At 39.2% G+C, this 16,203-nt stretch overlaps 1 protein-coding gene across 1 annotated transcript in view; it reads right to left on the bottom strand.

Annotated features, from left to right (window-relative positions):
- Positions 1–16,203, bottom strand: part of DNAH6 (dynein axonemal heavy chain 6) — a 250,339-nt gene that overhangs the window by 193,759 nt on the left and 40,377 nt on the right. The window contains exons 16-20 of the mRNA XM_078149111.1: positions 13,569–13,720; positions 12,591–12,743; positions 6,706–6,957; positions 4,098–4,226; positions 2,685–2,798 (exon numbers count right to left, since the gene is read on the bottom strand). Of these exons, the coding sequence (XP_078005237.1) occupies positions 2,685–2,798; positions 4,098–4,226; positions 6,706–6,957; positions 12,591–12,743; positions 13,569–13,720 (800 nt within the window). The remainder of the gene's footprint in view (positions 1–2,684; positions 2,799–4,097; positions 4,227–6,705; positions 6,958–12,590; positions 12,744–13,568; positions 13,721–16,203) is intronic.

Below are 16,203 nucleotides of genomic sequence, written 5' to 3'. Positions count from 1 at the left end.
TTTATGTCATACACTGGAGCCTCAATGGAACAGTTTGCCTCCATGAAGCATCAAGGACCAAGATCATTCAACAACCTGCCTAAAAGAGAGCAGGCGGTTTGCGTTGCTGCCAAGGCCAAGCCCCACTGTAGATGGCTACACTCAAAGTGTGAGCTGGGTTTTCTTGCAGAAGGCTACGGGGCTCGAGGGGCAGCCCTCCCCTCTCCGGGCTATTGGGGGAATGGAGGGGTCCTCCAAGGAAGAAAGAAAGGCTCCAAAGTTAAAAAACAAAGGAGAGAAATCTAAAGAGGCAGGGCTGAAGGATGCCTTGTGTTGGTAGGTGGGAGAATATGACTGCAGATGAGGAAGACTCCCTGAGAACACTGAACTGAGAAAGGATGGGAATCTTCCTGCAGAAGGGAACCGTGTACCTTTGGAGTATTTGGAAGCAGCAACTTGTGTTGGGCCGCTAGGTGGCGCCATAGTGCACAGGGTGCTCGGCCTGAAGTCAGGAAGACCCGAGTTTAAACGTGACCTCAGACACTTACTTGCTGTGTGACCTTGGGCAAGTCACTTATCCCTATTTGCCTCAGTTTCCTCATCCGTAAATGAGCTGGAGAAGGAAATGGCAAACCACGCCAGTATCTTTGCCAAGAAAGAATTGGACACTGTTAAACAATCACAACAACCACCTGGTGCTCCAAGGAGTGGGGCTGTGTGGACTCTGCCCTCTAGCCATTAATGCTCATCTCCCCCCACCCGAAGCTTAGACTGCTCTGGTCCAGGGTGTCCCGGCTATGAGAGGTCAGCTTTCACCTTGTCTTGGCCAGAATCAGGGCCCCACATCACTTCCCAGCCTCCTCTGCATCATAGTTCTCTCCCGAGGCCTCTTCCCAGCTCCTCATTCTGAGTTGTCCTCTCCCATTAGAATGTAAGGTTCCTGAGAACAGGGATGGGCTTGCTTATATTTGTATCCTCAGTGCCTGACATGGTGCCTGGCACATACTGCTTTAAAAAAATCTCTCAATCTCTGTCTGTCTCTCTCAACATATCTATAGGGATCTCTATCATCTCTGTTTCTATTCCTGTATTTTTATCACCTGTATCTCTATACTTGCATCTCTCTCTTTAAGCATTTTAAAGCTTCTCATAGGAAAATATGGATTGGACTTGTTTTGGCTTATCTCAGAGGGTAGAGAAGTCTGCTGGAAAGCAGACTTCAGGTGGAAGTAAGAAAACTTTTCCTGACGATGAGAACACCCCAAAAGTGGAACGGGCTGCCTTGGTGGTAACAGCCAGACTCAGAAACCTTCAAGGGAAGGCCAATGGTCACTTCTATATATAGAAGGAATCCTTGACAGCTTAGAGTAAACAACCTCTGAGAAACCATTCAGCTCTGAGGATCCTTCCTTTGATACCATGGGACAATATTGTAGATTATTCTGTTCTAGAATAGAGGAAGCATGTAATCATGGGTAGAGAGACAAGATAGGAGCCAGGAAGACCTGGCTTCCAGACCTGCCTCTGGTACTCTGGGCAAGTCTGTTAACCTTTCAGTATTCAAGGTTAGTGGTATCAAACCCAAATAGAAACGGGGCCTACTAAAACAGTACCTAAGGTGAGGGCACTATTGACTTAGAAAACCACATATTAACATTATCTCTGTTTTATTGTATTTTTACTTATTTTTAAATTTTAAATTTATTTTATATTTAATTCATGGAATAAAACAAGCATGTCCATAACACAGTGAAATAAAAAAGACGATTGCATGTGAAATTGCAAATCTATTATGTACAACTTGTTATTCCTTTTAAATATACAATAAAGTTATCATGTAAATGTCTTTTTTTCTTCCTTCCCTTACCCCCAAGTACTTGTAGCCTTTGTCCAATTGATTGTGAACTCCTTGAGGGCAGAAGCTGGTTTTTGCCTTTCTTTGTATCCCAAGTACTTAGCACAGTGCCTGGCACGTGATAGGAGCTTAATAATTTTTTATGTAGTTTATTTTTAATTTTCATTTCTTTTGTTAAATATTTCCCAATCACATTTTAATCTGGTTCAGATCACACTGTAAAACACTTGACACCTCTGTTCTAGGAAATTCTCTAAGACTATAAGTTACCGAGAAAGTGCTGATCTACATTGGTAGGGAGAGCTTCCTCATCTGTGAGTTCTCTGTGCCAGTGAAATCACAGGTCTAGACCCTGCCCCAGTCTTAGAATGAAGTCTTTTTTCCTACTGCTATGATCACTCCTTCTTGGATAGATGGGGCCCATGACAGAGCATCCATGTTTTGAACAAGACCCTCCAGAATGAATTCTGTTGCACGGTAGATCTCTGTTAATGTGAGATTCCAGTGAATCACATGTGTAAGCTAGAGAATCCTTCCTTCAAGTCTGAGATACAGAGTTTTAAAGACTGACTTCTTAGAATGTTACAAGTAGAATCTTAGGGGTCATTTAATCCAGTGCTTTCCTTTTAGAGATGAGGAATGCAGGAGGTTAAATATCTTGCCTTGAGATCACAGAGTTAGTTGGTAGTAGAGTGAATGCTACTTCAAAACCAAGTCTCCTGATGCTCAGTGCAGTGGAATTTGACCTTAATACAACTTCAGGGGGAAAAACATCCAATTTTGGCCCAACACGTAAGCTTGCGCTCAATTACTTAAGAATTGAAATTACGAGAGTGTATCTTTCCTCTACCTGTAACCAGTCTTCTTGGAGGACGTCCCATTCAGACAGAGAATCCCAGAGCAGCTGCTTTAGTTTCAACTCCGCATTGACTTCTTCAAGAGCCTCAAATTTAGACACTTCTACCTTTAGGAGAAAGGAAAAAGAACTAATCAGAACATGTTTCCCTCTGAATAGTGAAGTAAAGAACCATCTTCTAATTCTCTGCCTATAGAATTAGTCACACAGTTTCCTCTTCATGAAAATAAATGCTTTCCTTTATCATTGATGCAAAAAAAAAAATTAGATGCACAGGCAAGGACAAACCTGCCAGTTACTGGAGTCTGTGGATAGCAAATGGACCCAAAGTGAGAAGAAAATTACAAGAGCAGGAACCATGGGCTAATGTCTCTCTTCCCCTAGCCCCTCATATCCAATCAGTTGCCAGGGATCGCTAATCCCACCTCCACTTGTCTTGCAAGCATCCTTCTCCTTCACTCACATAGCCACCATCCTAGGCATCCACTCTTGCCCTAGATTATTACAAAAAGCCTCCTGGTTGACTCCTCTGCCTCCAGCCTTAACCCTCTCCAGTCCATCCTCAAATTGATATTCTTACATGGAAACTGATATTCCATATCACTCCCCTGCTCAAGAATCATGATTCCCTTTTGCCTTTTAGATAAAATACGATAACTTTTGTAATCTAACTTTAACCTCTCTTTGAGGAATCATTTTGCATCTCTCTCCATGTACCCCTCCCTCCCCATATTCCAGCCAATATGGCCTCCTCATGGTTTCTTTTGCATGCCTTCCACTATGGCCTCCTTGGCTTGGAGTAGGCTCCCCACTACCCAGAATGCTCTCATTCCTCTCCTTCACTTCTTGGATTCTCTAATGCCCTTCAAGGCTTAAGCAATTGCCTTTCTTGATATCTCTCTATGGTTAGTGCTTTACTTCAACCAAAGTTGCAGTGCCTTTATTTTGTGTGCATTCTTTATTTACTTATCGATGGACATGTTGTGTCCACCAAGCAGACTGTAAGCTCCTTGAAGGCAGGGACTGCTTTTGTTTTTACGTCCCTGATGCCTAATAAACCACAATGTATGTGTGAATGCTTACTGAATTCAACTGAAGATTGAATTGAAATTCAGGAAAGAGACAGAATCTGAGTTGGATCTCCAAGAAAGAGAATGATTTCAACCAATAAAGGTGGGGAGAGAATCTGTTTTAGGCACAGAGGAATGGTTGTACAAATGCATGGAAGTAGTAGAAGGTTGGACAAGATGGAGAAAGGACTGGTAGTCCAGTCTGGCTAGAACACGGACTTTGTAAAGGGGAGCAGTAGGAAATGAAAGGTGGAATACACTTAGACTGTGGTGGACCTTCAATGCCAAGAGAAGGAGCTTTATAATTTTGAAAAAATACATTTACAAACGTCGTCACCTTAAAGTTTTTCTGGTAGGATTTGTACTGGAAAGCACGTTTCTGGAGGTCATCCAGAGTCAGCTGTAATTCATGTAAAAGCACTTTTATTTTTGTTTGGTCAGCTGCAATGTCCAAAATCTGTGGATCCTGTGAAAAGCAAAACAAAATAAAACATTCGTTAGCAGTGAATAATGAGTCTTTTGGAAATATGTAGGACATAACAAAGCCTGGGGTCCTTGTTATCTAATAAAGACAGGACTTTGGAACCAAGGATTAAGGTGAGAGGAAGACCGCACTGAGCTTCCACTTAGGATTTCTGTTCCATCTTTCCCTCTTTGCTTTCATTTGTATGCAAGACCAGAGACTTTTGGAGTTAATAAAAACCCCAGACCCACATCACTCTTGTGTATTTTCCTTTTGCAGAATTCCCACCCTTTGTCTGGGGGGCTGCACACAATTAAGAAATCAAGTAGGAGGGGCAGCTAGGTGGCGCAGTGGATAGAGCACGGGCCCTGAAGTCAGGAGGACCTCAGTTCAAATCCAGCCTCAGACCAAACACTTGACACTAGCTGGTGACCCTGGGCAAGTCACTTAACCCCAATTGCCTAAAAGTAAAATTAAAAAAAAAAAAGAAATCAAGTAGGAGGCACAAGAACTTTCTAAACTTAAGTCAAAAAGTGACATGGGACAAAGACCTCACTCTGGAGAACCACAGGAGGAATTTCAAACACAATTAAAAGCCTGTTGGTGCTACTTAGAGTACTGGTTGTTCTGTGATCTAAAAGAGAGGAAGATTTTCCTTCTGAGGACACAAATTCACCTTCTAGTTTCTGGGAATTGACAGATTTCTCCCTCATGATGTAGGATTTTTTTTTTTACTTCCTATTTGGTACTGTGTATGTGAAGGGCTGTCTCTCTAAATAGCTTAAGAAACTCAAGGCTTTATGTGGACTCTAATAAAAAAAAAAGAGAGAGATGGTGTACAGATGTGTTCTCCATTCTTCCTCAGATGAGGATTCTAACTGAAGCCAGAAGCTGGAAGCAGAGAAACTCCACAACCACATGCTGCCGCATTGAATCACAGCTGGCAGCAATTATTGGACCAAGGGAACACTGCCTAGCGGTGACTATGACCCCAACACCTCCTGGCAGAGACTATCTGCCATGTGAGACTAGCATGGAATAGGCCCAGTAAGAGTACTACTACTGACATAAGCAGAAAACATCAGTGGCCCTATGGGATCAGGGCCATTAGTTGTCCTTTTCCTCATATGGCCTTTGACCTAGTTTCCCTATAGGTGTGCCTCCTGTACACACATACATTGGCTGTATACATTTCTTCTCCATGCATTCATCTATTTATTCTCCCTGGACACATACGAGTTCCTTCTATGTGTCCCTTCATACATGTTCCTGAAGTATGTCCATTTTTCTACTAAAAGTATGTATATTTCTGAGATGGCATATTTCAGGTTTATAGGAGAAATGTTCTGTTGCTAATTTACTTACTATGCTGTTAAATAACTTTTTTTGCTTTAAATTAATTGCATATTTGGCTGACCAATAAAAATAAACAAATTGGTAGGAGCTCATGAGTTACAGTTTTGAGTTTAGATGTTGATCCACATAGTATCTGGAATCCACAGGATCTTAGCTTTTCTGGGACCCCATGTAGAAAAGAGGGGGTGACCCAGATGCCAAATTATAGGGGCTCATCCAGGAAATCCACTGCAGATGACCTAATTGTACAGAGATCCAATAGAGAAAAATAATTTCTATTGAGGTGTGATGAGGCAGCCATGTTTTCCAATAAAATGAGATAATATTTGTAGAGTGCTAAGCACAGGTTTGGGGCACATAGTAGGTACTATGTAAATGCTTATTCTCTTCCCCAACTTTTCTCCTCATAAACCAGGCAAATTTCTAGATTTGTTGATCTCTAAGGCCCAACCCAAAGATTTTATGATTTGCTAACTCTAAAATCTCAGGAAAGTAGTTCTCAGTGATTATTCCTGTTTTTCAAAAAGAAAGACTTTGAATGGCAACCCAATACACACATTCATATTAGTGGCTATGTAAATAAAAGACAAAGAAATTAGTAAGCCCAAGCTTCACCATCAAAATTTGTAAACATTCTAAATTACATCCTCAATGCCCCCAGAAATCACCCTTCCACAATACAATTAATTCCAGTCAACTAAAACCTTTTTTTTTTAAAAAGAAAGAAAGGAAATCAAAGTTGCATCTTGAAGATGACTGGAAACTTATCTAACATATAAAATATGATGCTAATCAAAGTCTATGGGAAAATATAATTCAGTATACAAATTTTGTTTTACAAGGAGTGGTGGGAAATTCATTCAATAGTTGTGGTGAGATTCAGGTGTACTTTCAATACTAAAAGTCCAAGTTATGGTATCTATACTGTTACACAAAACACTTTGCATGGATAAATTCTCAAGACACTTCCTGAAGAATAATCCTTTTTTTCCCAAGTGAAATAAGGAGACTAATGTTGGTTGAGCCAATATATACCGAGAGTTACAAGGTATGATTGTAAATGCTTTGATTCCACGTGGTGGCACCAATTTCCCAAACAACAGACGAAGAAAGGGTTTTTAAATACCTGGGCTCGGAGCTTTACTTCATTCACTTCATTATTTAGCTCGTCAACATCCTTGTCCAAATGTTGACAGAACAATTTAATGCTGGTGTCTCTTTCACCTACTGACTTATCGATGGCATTTCGGACGGCAGCAATTGATGGCTTCATGGTGGCAAACATGGCAAAATCTTCAGGGGGTGTAGGAACTTGATACTGTTCGATGAGCTTATACATTTTAGCAATGGTGTCAGCTTCATCTTCAAGACTTTCGATCTAAAGGCGAGAGCATTTGATATAGGAAACTCCCAACTTTTTGGAATGAATCACTATTAATGTGTCTTACAGTTCTGTCAAATCATCTGTGGACCTCTATGTTACAAAAATAACATCCTCTCAAGCCTGGGCATAGGAGATGAGAGTTACTGTTATAAGTAAATAAAATATACAGTAACAAAGTCCATTTCACAGATGTAATCATATAGGCATAATCATCACTGCACTGCACGGAAACCAGAACAAAGAACCTAGAACTGTAAAGCCAGGAGAGAAACTCTAGAAATCACCCAGCCCAGAGGAGTTAAATAAGAGACCCCACAACACTCCTTAGTGTGGCCCAAAGCAGATTAAAAAGTAATTGGGAAATATTTAACCAAATAAATAAAAACATACTAGAACATAGATAATGTTAATGTGTGGTTTTCTAAGTTAACATGCAGCCCACAGGCACCTTACGTATGGTTCAGTGGATTCTGTTCCTATTTGAGTTGGACATCCAAGCCCTTGGTTTTTACAAAGGAGGAAACAGAGTCCAAGAGGGGGAGTAACTTGACCAATGTCACAATGAACATTAGTGACAGAGGAAAAGTTTTTGACTCTCAGTCCTGTGCCCTTTCTATTATACTATAGTGAGAAATAGCTCACACAAATGACTATAACTGTTACGTTAATGGAACCAAATAAAGGGTTTTTTCCTCTTCTATTAGTTCTTCACTAGTGATAAAAAGATCCATTGTCAACACTCTTCTTTGCAACCGTGACAATTTCATTTCTCTTTGTCTCTGTCTTTGTCACTCTGTCGGTGACAATTTCATTTCTCTTTGTCTCTGTCTTTGTCACTCTGTCGCTGCTCTCTCTCTCTCTCTCTCTCTCTCTCTCTCTCTCTCTCTCTCTTTCTCTCTCACTCTCTCTCTCTGTCTCTTTGTGTCTCTTCTTCTCCCTCTCTCTCTCCCCCTCTCCACTCCCTCTCCCTCTCCTTTGCTCCCTCCTCTCCCTCTGTCTCTGTCTGTCTTTGTCACTCTCTCTGTCTCTTTTTCTTAGTCTCTTTCTGTCTCTCTGTTTCTGTCTCCTTCCTTCTCTTTCCCTCTTCCTCTTTCTCCCACTCTCTCCCTCTCCTCTCCCTCTTCCTCTTCTTCTCCTTCTCTCCCTCTTCCTCTCCTTCTTCTCTCTCTCCCATCTCTCCTCTGTCTCTCTCTGTCTCTGTCTCTCTGTCTCTCTCCTCCTTTCACACACAGATCTGCTCTGGTCTGCACAGCATGCCTTAATGTTTGCAGGGTATTTCAAGACATTTAGGAGTTAAGTCACACACTCAGACCAGAGATAAACATTACTCACATCAGGTGGTCAAGAAGTGATTTGGTGAATGTTTGCCTGGGATGAAAGATGGCACACCTATTCTTCCCTCGTTTCATCTTGTAGCAAATGTCCTTTTCCATAGCTTCAAATATGTGCATAAACTGTTTAACAATTAGCTTCTATAGTCTGTTTTATAGCATTGTCTTAGCGTTAGTTACACATCTGGAATCTAGTCTGTTTCCATTCACCATCATGTCCTTCGTATGTCTTGTTGTCATGTATTAGCACAACATAGGGATTTATGTGCCCACCTGGCTGTCCAGGGAAAGGTGGGGATATTGGTCTATGGATCCATTAAACCACTCTCTCTCATCTGAGAAAAACTGCCTATTTATTCATTGGGATCAATATGCCAAGTGTTCTATTGTTTATTGCCAAAATAACAATCTCAGATGAGGCCTTCTTTCTCATCCTGAAAGAACCCTCCACTCCAGTGCCTTCTCTTCCCATTGCTGCATTCCTTCCAGAACATATTTTTATTCAAGTGCTTTATTGCCCTACATAGTTCTGGCCAACAACTATAAGAAACAAGCTAAAAACAAAAACCAAAAAACGTGTTACGTATTCCTTCCAGGACATTTTGAGGACACACAGAGGCCAGCCATTCTTCACTATTCTCCCAGCTCTACTCCTGACTCTTCTCCCCTTCTCAGCTCATTATCATGGGTTGTCTTTTTCCATTAGAAAGTAAACTCCTTGGTGAAATTACTTTATGGACATTACTTACAACTACCTGGTGAGGTAAGTTTAGGGTAGATATGTTCATCTCCATGCTACCCTGAGGGAAACAGAGGCACAGAGAGTCTCGGGGCTTAGAAATCTGTCGGGTTCAGAAACAGGAATAGAAACTCAATCTCTTAACTGCCCATCTCATCTGATGCTGCATTCTTTGCTTAGATTATGTCATATCTTCCTAAGAAAAAGCCCAGCAGGCTTGTGGGTTAAATGAGATAATAATTATCTGAATATAATTGAAAGCCATTAGAGTGTAGAGGAAACTAGGCGTTAGAAGATCCCAGGGTTGTTGTGAAGATAAAGTGAGGTATTTGTAAAGCACTTAACACAGCATCTGGTCATAGTAGGTGCTTAATAAATGCTTGTTTCCTTCCTTTTTGGCTCGACCACTAACTTAACATGTGATGTTGGAGAAATTGCTCTAAGCCTCAGTTTCCTTATTTATAAAATAATAATGATACTGACCCTACCTGCCTTTCAAGATTTTGTAATATTGTTAATGTGAAAGGACGTGATAAAATGTGCTTTTTTTCATTCTCAAAGGCCCTTCTAATAGTACAGGCCTATAGTTTTCTTCCTCACTATGAAAAATAAACATTTTTTTTCTTTCTTTTCCCTCCCTTTCAAAAAAAAAGTAAGCTTCTTGAGGGTAGGGACTTTCTTTTTTCTTGTAGTAGTATTTCTGGTATGTAGCATATGCCTAGTATATCATAAGCACTTAATAAATGCTTCTTGACTGACTGTTAGAGTTGACCATTGGAGAAAACTAGGTAATCCTATTTACACCTGACTCATGTGTATACACACACACACACACACACACACACACACACACATAACACAGAGTTTCTAGGGGGATCACTATTGAACATAGATGAAGATGAATGTCAATTTATATAGAAGACAATTTTCCTTAAAGCAGAAATGCACATTTTACATGTACTGATGGTTAGGGTGAAGAAATGGTCTTTAAGTCCCCTTCCCACCCTGAGATTCTATGATTTAGATCTGAAATGATAGATTGTCAAATAGCTTATATTCCATAAAACTAGAATTATAGTGGAAATCATATCCCAATTATCCTTAAAAAGATGCTTTTTCTTCCATAAGACATCCAGAAAAATAATATACAGCAGAAACTGATGAAGTGTGACATTTGTGAAACATTGCAAACCTTAAAGTTCTATATGAATGCTAGCTAATATTTTTATCATGATATATCATATTAAATTTGCACCATTAAGCATCTCCTTAAATTCATGATGTGTTGATGCATCGACCACATTTTACATTGAATTTCCTACTGTTTGCATTCAAATTTCAAATGGATAATAGATATTTGCAGTGTTTACTCTGAAAAAAGACTGAGGTTCCTATAAAAGGTGTTAAAGTTCTGGTACTGAAGACTCCAAAGTTTAAGTTCATACGGCCTAAGATTCTCTGAAATCTCTTCTATAGTTTCTTACTGCACAATATGGGACTCTTGGGGCAGTACGACCTTCCATAGACAGGAATAAAATTCATTCTGAGAAAGCAACACTGTGAAGAAAAAACAACTGTGAAAGAGTAAAGAACTCTGATCTTTGCAATGACCAATCATGTCTTCAGAGGACCAATGAGAAAGCATGTGACCTGCCTGCTGACAGAAAGGAGATGGACAGAAGGGGAAGAAGGAGATTTACTTTTCCAGTCATGGCTACCATGAGGATCCATTTTGTCTGGCTATACTTATTTGTTACAAGGGTTCTCACCCCTTATTTTCTCTTGGTTTTTAAATTGGGGGGGGTGGGAGGGGAGGGGTGAGGAGAGTAGCAATAGCGAGACTTAAAAAAACCGAAGGGGCCATTGTAACATTCTTCAAAATTCACAGAAGATAAGGAAGTCCAGAAAGAAGCACAGAAAAGCAGGATAGTTTTGAAAGTAACATGTAGAACTTATTTTACTTTTAAAAAAGGAATGTGAAGTAGAAAATTGCTGTCTTGTATAGATTTCTGTGTTTATGTTCTGCCGCGTGTATAGAAATGTTCTTTTTTTTGGTGTTTAAATTCAAAAATTTTAAAAACGTGTAACTGGAAGGGCCAGGTAGGTGGCATAGTGGATAGAGTTCTGGCCTTGGAGTCAGGAGGACCTGAGTTTAAATCCAGTCTCAGACCAGATACTTGATGCTTATTAGCTGTGTGGCCCTAGGCAAGTCACTTAACCCCAATTGCCTTGCAATAAGTAAATAAATAAGAATTTTTTTTTTAAAAGTGTAACTGGAGATAAGAGGACTTAGAAGAGAAATACTGTGAAGGTAAAAATGACAAGGTTGCCAACAGATTAAATATATCAGGTGAGCAAGAGTGAGAATTCAAGAATGGCACAGAAATTGAGAATCTGTGTGTCTTCAACAGCAATGGGAAAGCTCAGGAGAAGGGAGAGCTGGGGGGAAAGGTATGAAATTCTGTTCAGAATATGCTGAGCTTCTACATGCCTATGAGATACTTAGTTCAAAATGTCCAATAGTCAGTTGGTATTGAAGCTTCCAACTGAGACTAGGACTGGAATTATAGATTTTTTAATCAGATGGTAATTGAGCCTATGGAATTAATAAGATCACTCTGTGGGAGAGTGTAGAGAAAAAAGGGAACAGGGCCCAGGACAGAGTCTTGGAAGACACCCAACGTTAGTGGGCATGACATAGATTTAAATCTAACAAAGGATATGGAGAAGTCACAATCAGATGGTTAGGAGAAAAACTGAGGGAAAGCAGTATCATGGAAACCCAGAGTTTTGAGTACAGGAATGATGTAATAAAATTGACGTATAAAAAAGACCAAAGCACTGGATATGGAGTCAGGAAGACCTGACTTCAAGTCCCAATTTAGATACCTACCAGCTGTGCGGGCACAGGCAAGGCACTTACATTCACAGCCTTAGTTTCCTCACCCGTAAAATAGTGATAATGATGGCACCTACACCTCATTGGGTTATTGTGAGGACCAAATGAGATACGATACATAAAGCACTTTGAAAGCCTTAAAGTGTTATACAGAGACATGTTAGCTATTATTATTAGCTGTAATTAATTATGCAGCAGAGTAAGGAAGGCACCAGAGCAAGCAGAGAATATTCAGGTGGCTGTTTCAGGAATCTAGGTATAAGAGCCTTTACTAAGATGGTGGCAGTGGGAATAAATGCTCATTTCGTGATGGAAAAGCATGAGTTACAGATAAGAGAGAGTAACACGTGTATGTTAATATATGCATATGTGTGTTTATATGTATACACATATACATGTGTATGTATACACACATACACACGTGTGCATGTATGGACATGCATATACACCCACAAACACACAGATGTCCATGCCATTACTGCTGTTCAAAGCTTTGTTGGAAGACTGTGACCCAAGGTCACATATGTTCTCTAAATTTATGTTGGGTAAGAGTATTCAAGACACTTTCATAACAAACACAAAGAAACAATTGTTTCCCCACAGTAGTTTCTTCAGCCGCAGGATATGGTCCTTCATTTATCTTAGATTCAGCACTCACCCTGTCCTGTATTTCATCAAGGAAGATCAAGCTGTTGACATATTCTACAGTTGCCGTTGGGACAAACTCAAGTTTGTACTCTGCATCTTGGGCCTCAGAGATAATAGCATCTACATTTTTCTTGCTTTGGAGAGTTAGCATGGTGTTTATGACCTAAGAAAGCAAAAACATCAAATGAAAATCTTGAAATTCTACTTTTTTTTGCTGTATGTTTTAGATTAATCTTGAGTGTCAGACTATGCGCTCCTTGAGCGCAGTGACCATTTTTGGCCTTGTTGCTGTATCCCTAGCCTCTAGTACTGTGACTGGCACCAGTAGTGTGGTTCAGGTGGGTGACTTTGTGGAGTGCTCCCAGGTGGGCTGACTGAATTCTGAGATCTTTGCAAGGGGTTCCTTTATATATAAGAAATTAGAGGGAAGAGGATAAAATCACAGAATTTTAGGAATGGGAGAAACTTCCAGATAATGAAGTCCAATATGCTCGCTTTGAGGCCACATTAATTTGCCCAAGGTCACACTGCTAAGCATGATTTCATGCCAGAGGAGGCATGATCTCACCATCCTTAAATGTTCCTGCACATCTTGGAACCAATTGGAATTCCTGGGGATGCAGGCCATGTGAGTCCAAATGGTACCCATAGAAGACCCACACCTAGAGCACCCAAACATTCCTGGAGTGTGATGACTTCATGGGAGGTGGGGAGAGGATTGAGAGAGGGGGCTCATATAGAGGGGGAAAAGTCTGGGATAATAATTCTAAACCTTGTAAAATAGGGTTTTGGATCAATCCTTCCCTAAAATTGGGAACAGAAAGGAAGAACTGAAGAATTTATTTTGACAAGAAGGAATGCTAATAGTCTGGTGCTAATAGTAAAGCACTGTCAATACTAGAAACAAAATACTGCTCAGGAGCTCATGTTATTGCAATATGTGACTTTCAGACAAGAATAGAGGCTACACCATTTTCTGCTTACTTACTTCCAAGCAACGCATTGGTGATGGAATTAGTTTCTGTTTCATTTTTTTTGTGTCAATAAGCAATAATCCTGTATTTCTGGTAGGCCTTAGACCTAAGGCATCCTTGTGTTCTCTATGATATTTTTCTAGCTGTTCAGCAAAGAAGCAAACACCTATATAAAATAATTTATTACATAAGCAATGTGTTAGAGTTTCAAGAATTTAAATATTCACCCATCATGGATTAATTTCATACATAGATTATGCTACATTTTAGTGTCTATGCTTAGATATTTAGCAATAATTCAATTGTTATAGTCAGTGTTGGAGGGGATGTGAAAAGATAGGCATACTAACAAACTATTTGTGGAGCTATAAAATGATTCATCCATTCTGGGAAACAATTTGGAATTATCCTAAAAAAGTAACTAAAATTTCTATACACTTTGACCCCTAGATGCTATTGCTAGATATATGCTATCATTTTCAAAGACAGAAAGAAATATCACCTATACAGGAAAATATCCATAGCTACAATCTGTGTAGTAGCAAAGAACTGGAAACAAAATAGATTGGGGAATGGCTAAAAAAGTTGCCTTACATGAAATTAAAGAAATATTACTGAAACACAAAATGATGAAGATGAAGAATTCACAATAGTATGGAAACACTTAAATGAACCAATGCATAACCAGGAGAATAATGTGCACAATGGCCACAACAATGTAAATGGAAAGAATACACACAAAAATGAAAGTGAACAATGTGTAATCATAATGACAAAGTCGAGCCCCAAAGATGAAATTAGAAAATTCACCTCCCTCCCTCCCTTTTTTCAGGGGTGGGGACAATGGATGCGGTACATTGCATATTTTTTCTTTTCTTAGTTTTTTTACTTATTTATTTTTAGTTTTCAACATTCACTTTTATAAGATTTTGAATTCTAAATTTTTCTCCCTTCCTCACCTCTTCCCCTTCAAGATGGTTTGCAATCTGATATAGGCTATACATGTACAAGCATATTAAACATATTTCCACATTAGTCATGTTGTGAAAGAAGAATCAGAACAAAAGGGAAAAACCACAAGAAAGAAAAAAAGAGAGAAACTAGTATGCTTCAATCTACATTTAGAGTCCCAGTTCTTTCTCTGAATGTGGATAGCATTTTCCATCATGAGTCTTTTGGAATTGTCTTAGATCCTTGCATTGCTGAGAAGAGCTAAGTCTATCAAAGTTAGTCATCACACAACGTGACTGTTTCTGTGTACAACCTTCTCCTGGTTCTGCTCACTTCACTCAGCATCAGTTCATGTAAGTCTTTCCAGGTTTTTCTGAAATTCATCTGCTCATCATTTCTTAAAAAACAATAGTATTCAATTATATTTATATGCCACGGTTTGTTCAGCCATTCCCCAATTGATGGGTATCCCCTCAATTTCCAATCCTTTGCCACCACAACAAGAGCTGCTATAAATATTTTTATACGTGTGTGTCCTTTTCCCTTTTTTATGATCTCTTTGGGATACAGACCTAGCAATGCTATTGCTAAATCAAAGGGTATGCACAGTTTTATAGCCCTTTGGGCAGAATGCTCGGATCAGTTCACAACTCCACCAACAACTCATTAGTGTTCTAATTTTCCCACATCTCCAACATTTATCATTTTCCTGTTTTGTCATATTAGCCAATCTGATAGGTGTAATGTGGTAGCTCAGAGTTGTTTTAATTTGCATTTCTGTAATCAATAGTGATTCAGAGCATTTTTTAACTTGACTATAGATAGCTGCTCTGAAAATTGCCTGTTCATATTCTTTGCCCATTTATTAATTGGTGAATGACTTGCATTCTTATAAATTTGACTCAGTTCTCTATATATTTTAGAAATGAGGCCTTTATTAGAGACACTGGCTGTAAAAATTGTTTCCCAACTTTCTGTTTTCCTTCTAATCTTGGTTGCATTGTTTCTGTTTATGCAAAACCTTTTTAATTTAATGTAATCCAAATTATCCATTTTGCATTTCTTAATCTTCTCTATCTCTCATTTAGTCATAAATTTTTCTGTCCTCCATAGATCTGACAGGTAAACTATTCCTTGCCCTTTATGTACATTTTGACCTTATGGTATACCTTATATGTCATAAAATGTTGACTATGCCTAGTTTCTGCTACATTATTTTCCCAGCAGTTTTTGTCAAATACTGAGTTCTTATCCCAGAAGCCGGAGTCTTTGGGTTTATTGGACAGTAGATTACTATAGTCATTGACTACAATATCTTGTGTACCCAACCTATTCCACTGATCTACCACTTTATTTCTTAGCCAGTACCAACTAGTTCTGATGATTGCTTCTTTATAGTACAGTTTTAGATCAGCATTGGCTATGGCTAGGTTGCATATACTTTCAAACTCAGGTGTTGTATTGGTTAGTTTTGCTGAAGGATTTTTTCCTCTCTTTTTAAATATTCCTTGTTATAAGAAATGACTGTATGGGAAGCAGGAGGAAGGGATATGTTTGGAAGTAAAGATAATAAAAGAAAACAAAAGATGTAATTTTTTAAAAAAATAGAACACATTTAATTTTACATGTGTAGAAATACAGAGGTTCAGTATAGTGGTTCCCTTGTCCCAGTATCTACCATCTTTTCTTAATTCGATT

This window comes from Phascolarctos cinereus, unplaced genomic scaffold (genome assembly GCF_003287225.1).
Source record: "Phascolarctos cinereus isolate Bilbo 61053 unplaced genomic scaffold, phaCin_HiC Scaffold_2;HRSCAF=192, whole genome shotgun sequence".
Classification (NCBI taxonomy): domain Eukaryota; kingdom Metazoa; phylum Chordata; class Mammalia; order Diprotodontia; family Phascolarctidae; genus Phascolarctos; species Phascolarctos cinereus.
Note: the sequence above shows the minus strand (reverse complement) of the source record. Positions and strands in the feature narration are given on the sequence as shown.